Source organism: Pteropus vampyrus, unplaced genomic scaffold (assembly GCF_000151845.1).
Source record: "Pteropus vampyrus isolate Shadow unplaced genomic scaffold, Pvam_2.0 Scaffold80, whole genome shotgun sequence".
NCBI classification, from domain to species: Eukaryota; Metazoa; Chordata; class Mammalia; order Chiroptera; family Pteropodidae; genus Pteropus; species Pteropus vampyrus.
In genome coordinates this window covers 2939056-2946800 of record NW_011888861.1, presented here as the reverse complement: position 1 = coordinate 2946800, position 7745 = coordinate 2939056, and the positions used below count along the sequence as shown (strand labels likewise).

At 37.0% G+C, this 7745-nt stretch overlaps 1 protein-coding gene across 4 annotated transcripts in view; it reads left to right on the top strand.

The window, feature by feature from the left end:
• CAP2 (cyclase associated actin cytoskeleton regulatory protein 2) overlaps positions 1-6353 on the top strand; it is a 126854-nt gene extending 120501 nt beyond the window's left edge. The window contains exons 12-13 of one of the 4 annotated variants that reach the window (XM_011362854.1): positions 2202-2342; positions 5676-6353. In XM_011362854.1, the coding sequence (XP_011361156.1) occupies positions 2202-2342; positions 5676-5759 (225 nt within the window). In that variant the 3' untranslated portion in view covers positions 5760-6353. The remainder of the gene's footprint in view (positions 1-2201; positions 2343-5675) is intronic. The other 3 variants (XM_011362855.1, XM_011362857.1, XM_011362856.1) reach the window with 3 other exon arrangements.
• Positions 6354-7745: the final 1392 nt, after the last annotated feature.

Sequence of the window (7745 nt, the reverse complement as noted above, 5' to 3'; positions counted from 1 at the left end):
ATTTATCAGGAGGAATCACTCTGTAGGTTATATAAATATCTGATCGCTATGTTGTATACCTGTAACTAATATAATATTGAATGTTAACTGCAATTGAAATTTTTTTATTTTAATAAATAAATAAAATTTTAAAACATTTAATACATTGTTTTAAAAGGGCTTGGACACAATAGAGACAGAAAGCAGATTAGTGGTTGCCTTGGGGTAAGGACAGGGATTGACTATAAATGGGCATTAAAGATATTTTGGGGATGATGGAAATATTCTACAACTGAATTGAAGTGATGGTTGCATGACTGTGAATTTACTAAATATAATTAAATTGTACACTTAAACTAGGTGAGTTTTATATTTGTGGATTTTACCTCAATAATGCTGTTAAAAAGATTGAAAGAGGAAAAAAAGGCATGAACTAAAGTTCATATGATTTAGTCCAGTAATTCTATTTTTGGCAAGCTATCCTACAAAAGAGTACAAATTATGGGAGAGAGAAGAGACTAGGAGATTCCATGAAATTTTGGATATTTTTATGGAGAAATAAATTTTTGAAAAACCAAACTAACACAGAAACCTGAATTAAATGCTAGAGCATTGGCCTGGGCAAAGTCACATATCACCTGTCACTCAGCAAAGGAGTTACTCTTTGGCCCAGTTCCCTGATAAGAAATAATCTGTTCTTAAAGTGTTCACAGAATATCAGAGAAAAAGCACATATATATAGTCCACTCTAATACAATACTGACCAAAATGCTGTGGAAGTGACATTTCTTACCATATCAGGGCTATTTGTTTAATTCCGCTATTGCTTTTTCAGGTTTTCAGATACATAAGGTGTTTCAGCATTTTTAACATAGTATAGCAATATATAAATATAACTAAAATGTATTAGCATAATATGCTTGCCTCATATGGCCCCACTCTGTCTCATGAAAGACTCACTGACGATTTACTCTTTTCCTTTACTTGCCTGGAAATCATACAGTCTGGTCATTATGTAAATACTCTTCATCATTACAAAATAAACAAATTTAGAAATTGCCGGTACATTACTGCTGACACATTCTTGAAATACAGATATATGTATTTATTTTATTTTATTTATGGCAAAGCCCTGTGCTTACCTGACCTTAAACTACCTCTGCTTTTTTTTTTTTTTTTTTTTTTTGCACTGGGGCTCAATTCCCACTCAGTGTCCAGTTTCTATGGAGAGAGGAGAAAACAAAGAAGTGTGGTGACCTGGCTAGACTCTCTCTAAGGAATTCTTTACATCACCTGCACTATCAACAGGAGTTGCTCCTTTGGTTTGCAATTCAGCCTTTTCTTCAGGGTGAAAGAGGAGATGTGTTTATCGCTTTAATTACCATTATAAGAAGGAAAATTATAGAATTGTAATATGTTCTTCTTTAGGGGAACAGTCTATAGAGCCCTTATAAAGATTTTGGGGGTATGCCTGAAAACTGACTGGTAAAGAGAAATTTAAAACTGATTGAAATTTTTTTTATAGCACTTAGTTATTTGTAAACAACACAAAGAATTGCCTCCTCTTGTGTACGGTCCCTTTTACCTATACAATGAGTGGCTTGAACTGAGTCTCCGGTTTTCACTCCTGAAATTAATACATTTCAAAATACCTAGACACTCATTATCTCATTTAAGCTTCACATTCAGCCAGTGAGATTTTTATCTAGCAAAGGACTTATGTGAAAAGAATTGTAGTGTTTCTCATTTATTCTTATTTAGGTTCAAGAGAAATCTACTCAATTACAGAATAATTTGTTTGCTCTTAAATGACAGTATTAGTACTTGTTTTAATTCAATTTTCCTAGAGATTTGTCAAAACTAAAATTTTAAGCACATAAAAGCAAATGCATCTTGTTTCTTTTATCATGAAATCAAATATATGTTTCAAATCCACTAACTGGGGTTGTGAGATTTTTTTCTCAACATTTAGCTGCTGTTTTCAAATTAATCCTTTTATTTTGTGTGAAGAAAGAAACCCTGATGTTTAAGAATCCCCTTGTGTGGTCCTTTTGTTCTGTCCCCAAATGACACCTACTAATTCAGACTAGAGATGTTAACCAGCCTCTCCGGCCCCAACCCAGCTGTTCCTAATGCTTGGTTAGGCTCCTGGATTGTACTTATTTGGGGATACTGTATTTCTATTTCTTTGCTTTGGTCCCAGATTTTTGTTCCTATTTCAGGTAATGGGGAGAGTGCCAACAATTTCCATTAATAAAACAGAAGGCTGCCACATATACCTCAGTGAATATGCATTAGACTGTGAGATAGTGAGTGCCAAGTCATCTGAAATGAATATACTTATCCCTCAGGATGGCGATTATGTAAGTACCTTTTAAAAGACTGCAAGAATTTTTCTCGAGCCTTCATTATGAACATTCTTAGAGCTTGATTAATCAGCTACCAATCTATGAGCTTTATTTGTAGAACAATTCACAGGCAAGAGAGGCATTCAGAGTTGCCTTTACATATCTTCTGCCCTATTAGTTTCTTGACTATGCTCTCTCCTGGATTAGTGATTCTCAAAGGAGTTTACTAATAATTACCTTAATAGGGTAGCTTTTATCAAATAGTACACACTGTGCATCTGAGTTCATATTAGTTAGGACTAAATATTTTCCTTTGCTATGGTGGAGGCAACCAGAAAAGAGAGAGAAATGCTTTATGGAAAATGGGAGTGAGTGATAATAAGTAGACTTATTTGTGTAGGTATTCTTACATCAGAGGTTCTCAAACTCGGTGTAAGAATCTACTGGGAAGCTTGATGAAAATGCGAGCTCCCAGAGTCTGCACCTAGAGGTGGGATTCAGGAGGCTTGGAGTGGGGTCTGGGAATCTCTATTTTAATAGGCTAACACTCCGTGTAGTGACCCTTCCAAGAAACACTAGCCTTAGAGATTTTGCCACCATTTATCTTCTTTGCCTCCTGTCCCCAACAAAGCAGCTTCTAACAGAAGCATGCAGATACCTTCACACATTGAAAAAGAAATATAAATACATACATCCTCTGCATCACACAGTGTGGTGGGCCTGCCAGTCATTGCTATTTGGAAGCAAGTTATTGCTTCCTACTAGTTATTACTTCTTCGACATATGGAAATAAATCCAGAGATCATTCCCTCTGACTCAAACTGTGCAAGGGACCAGTAAACCAGGAAGGATGGGAGAAATCTTAGCAGGCACACCTTTAGAAAAGGGGCCCTCATCAGCCTGTGGGTCAATCACTAACCGTCTACACAGTTAGCCAGCCTTCAGGTTAATCTCTGTAGACAGATGACATGACTGCTCTCTTGTTCTCCTTCCTTGTGGGACATTTGGTCCTGTCCAAATGTCCATGGAGACATTTGGTACATAGTTTAAAAAAATCCCATTCTTCTGCAAGATTCACACCGCAACCCTTTAACCCCGTGTACGATTACCAGCTGGGCTACCGAGGCAAGAAGGGCGATTATTGGCAATAGAGCCACAACACAATTACTGAATCGATAAAACACAGTAGTACTCTTTATATATTAATCCCGTAACCCAAAAGTAGAGATAAACATGGGCTGTTTGAACCTGGGGACGTTTTCTAAGCTTAGACATTTTGGACAGGACCAAATATCAAGGACCTTTGGGCGTGGACCAAAAGTCTCAGTGGATGTTTTGAACAGGACCAAATGCCCACTAATCTCTCCTTTCCCCACCTCTCAGTAAGTTCTTCAGCACTACCCAGACACATGCTACATATTGAAGCCTAGAATTCGTCATTTGAGTCTAAAAAACAAAAACTGCCAGCATTGGCCCATGCTTCACTATGAGGTATATGGCCAGCCTAACCCTGAGCTAAAGAGTCTCTTCTCACATTTTCCACCTGAAACAAACTACTGAAGTGCTAAAGCCAATGCAGAACAACTGCAGAGAGGAGAGCCAAAAATTAGAGTGAGCCCTGGCCTTTGCAGCTGTTTAAGCTGAAGGCTCAGCTGCATGGGAACTGGATCTAAGAAAAGCAATGGGGTTTGGTGAGCACTCCAGACTAATTAAGCTACAATCCCTGGGCATAATACCCAGACATCTGTACTTGTCAAAGATTCCTACGTGATTCCTGTGTGGAGTTAAGAGTGAGATCCACTTACCTAATGGATGAGTATTGGTCAAAACCTGAGCTTGAAAGAGTAAAGTCTTCCTTCTATACATAAATCATCTTGTACCTTGGCCTAGGCCCTGTTCACACATTTTCCAGTTGGAGGTAATAGGGAGCAATACTGAGGTCCTGCTGTGAGCATTGTCATCTGGAAATGGATGGTGGGTTTGATTCATCCCCAAAGAAATCAGTCCCCAGAGAAGATATGCCATTATATCCTATCACTTAACTCCCAAAAAAGATTTGGAACAGATGTAGAGCAGTTACTATCAAAGAGATGCTTCACTCTGGAGTATTCTCTGCCAGGCCTTGTTTACTCATCAAGAAGAGCCCCAGAAAAGATACCAGCTACACAGACACACAGACACACACGCATGCGCGTGCGCGTGTGCATGCACAGAGTTGTTAAGCCTATGGCTCTTTTGCTTCATCTTAAGACTTTGCATTGCGGATTTCACTCAGGGAGAATTCATCACACATTATAAAAAGGACCTTCTCTTTAAATAATGGCCTCTTCCAAAAGAAACAGTTGGATCCTACATCTAGGAATATAGGTGTATCCCATGAATTATCACATCTACCGATGGTGAGCATAGGCATCAACTTATCAAACAGTTGGAGTTTTAGCAGCACTGTGTGTACAGGAAGTCCAGGGAGACCACAGAAGTCGGGGCCAAAGTGACTGCTCCTCACCTTCTTTTGATTCTCTTCTGAAATAACTGGAGACTCACTTTCAAGGGAAAGGAAAGATTCCAAACTATTTTTATTTTGGCTAGAGTGTGTGTGTGTGTGTGTGTGTGTGTGTGTGTGTGTGTGTGTGTGTGTGTGGTGTATGTATACTGTGTGATATATGTGTGTGGTGCATGCGCATGTATTTCCCAATGGGAAAAGAAGGGTGTCAGGATGAATGGTGACAAATTTATATATAACCTGAGGTACTTTTTTATATTTCATCAACGAGTAGACAGATAACACCAGCATAAAGCCTTTCTACTCAGTGTGACCGGGGACCAGCAAACTCAGTATCTTCTGAGAACTTGTTGGAAATGCAGATTGTCGATATCTTTCCCACATCTACTGAATCCGAATCTGCCTTTTAACAAGATCTCCAGTCGATTTCTGTGCATGTTTAAGTTTGGTGGAAAGTTATGAGTAAGAGAGGCTGTCTGAGTTTGAACTCTGGCTGCTCTGCTTACTGGTAATATCATTTTGGATCAGTTGCTTAACGTCTGTTTTCCGTAGGTGGCATCTCAATTAATATCTAGCTCATAGGGATGTGGGAAATTAACAGAGTTCACATATATCTAGTGCTTTAAAAAATACCTGGCTCTTAATAAGTTCTAGCTTTAATGCTGAGATTGACAGTCACAGAACTAACATATGACTATGTACATATCTCCATGAGGCACAGAAGTCCTCTCCAAGATACAGGTTTGAGTTCTGTCTTTCCCATCATGTGACACTGATCAGCCTTCCATCTCTTTGCCAAAGGAAGCCTTGGTATAAATAACTTTTTTACTCTTGCCTTTTTCTAGAGAGAATTTCCTGTTCCTGAACAGTTCAAGACAGCATGGGATGGATCCAAGTTGGTCACTGAACCTGCAGAAATCATGGGCTAACCTCCAGAGAAACCGAACCCCCTGATCTGAACCCCCTCATTAAAAAAAAAAAAAAACAGCATTACAGACCTAGAAGTTGCAGTAGCATCTACTGCTTTAGTTTTGGCCTCCAACAATTCTGTGCTATGGAAACAATCATTTCTGGCACGCCTTCATGGGCATTTTGAAGTATTTAACATTTCTTCATGATTTGCCTTTGTGTGTGATTTGCGTTCCACATGATGACTTGTGAGCATTGCACATTTAAAGGGAAAAAAAATTATATTCCCCTCATATCACTAACACAGTAGCTGATAGGTAAAAATATTGCATGATTCACTTTTGCACTTACGTTTAATTGCTAGCTGAGAAATAAAACCTTTGAGAATCTAAGATATACATTTTTACCTTTTAGACAATTTCAATATGATGGAGTAGTATGCTCTGAAAAATCTACTATTTTTTTCTTATTACCACATGTTCACCTTTATCAGTTTGATACACTGTCAAAAAGAATACATATTTCAACCCATATTTTTACAAAACAAAAATTCCATACTAAGGACCATATTTAGTTTCTCAGTCCTTGGAAGACTTGTTTTCTTTACAGTTACTAAAAACCAAACGTAAATTCTAGTGAGTTACCTAAAATACTTTTCTGCTATGTCATGTAAAAAACTTTTACTTTTCTGCTTAAAGATTTTCATGCCAAAAGATTGGTGAGAGGAAACAGATATAATATCTCACAATTTTACTCTAAGATCAAGCTCGATTTTTGTTTTCCAACTTTGAACCTATTAAATACGCCTTGTAAGTGATGTCTTTAATGTTTTATTATAGACTACTTTCTTTTCCACTGGCCAGACTTGTTGACCAGGCTCAAAAGTAAACATGAAAAAGCCATAGCTGTATTACTTCTTCCAAAACCTAAAGAACTGTTTGTTGGTTTGGCTTGCTGCGCCTATTTTGTATTATGCAACATAAGCATAACTATGATACTCCTTTGTATCTTTTTAGTACATAGTGCTGAAGAAGCTGCAACTTCTTGGATCACATGTAATGAATTATAGTATAATGCTTGCAGGCCCAATTCAAGCATATATATTGTGCCTATCACAGCCTTTGGAATACATCATTTCCATTTTTTAAATATCTTCTGTATCCATATAGGATTCAAATAACTAATGCTCATGTACCAAGGTTTTGCTATAAAAGTTTTTGTCTGTATGGAAACTGTTATGGCTTTAGTAAATATTCTTTTTTCAACTCTAAACTTATTCTGAAATAAAGTAAAATTCTAATTGTTTAAATGTTGTGATGAATTCTGAGTGTTAAAGTTATTTTTTTTTTCTGCTTTGATTTGCCCCTTGATCATCTGTCAGATTTAGGAAAGACAGCTGAGTCCTTCTGGTCGAATGAGAGAATGTATCCAGCATGCCATCAGCTTCCCTGAAGAATGGCTTCTCTGAAATAGATTTCACATAAAACCATTTGCAGTGGAATGACTATCAGACAGAAAATTCTAGAGTCCAGTTTTATAATTCAAGGTCTCTTCACTGAGAAAATTCCCTTTCTAGATCTTAGTTAATGTAAACATCCCAGAAGTAAATTTAGTTTATAAGTATAATATAGTATCATTATATATACTATATATTTTTAATGTATAATATCATTGACTTTTATAATAAATTTATGAATAAACTTCTAGAGGAAAAAAATTTAAGTGAGAAGAAAAACTTTAAAAAGGGCATGCTACATACCCATTATATCATAATAATTTTATATTGAAAAATAAATCCATCCAAAATTCTTAGACTCTCTGTCAACTGACCTTAGACTTATCATCAGCCTTTCAAGCGCTTCAACACAGATCCTGAAAATCTAGACTTGAGGTTCAATTATTTTGCCAGCCCTGGTGCCCTAAGTCACCTACTGGTTTTTTGAGTGGGTTGAATTATCGGAAAAGGAAAAAATAAAACTCTGGCAATGTATAGGAAAACAATTACC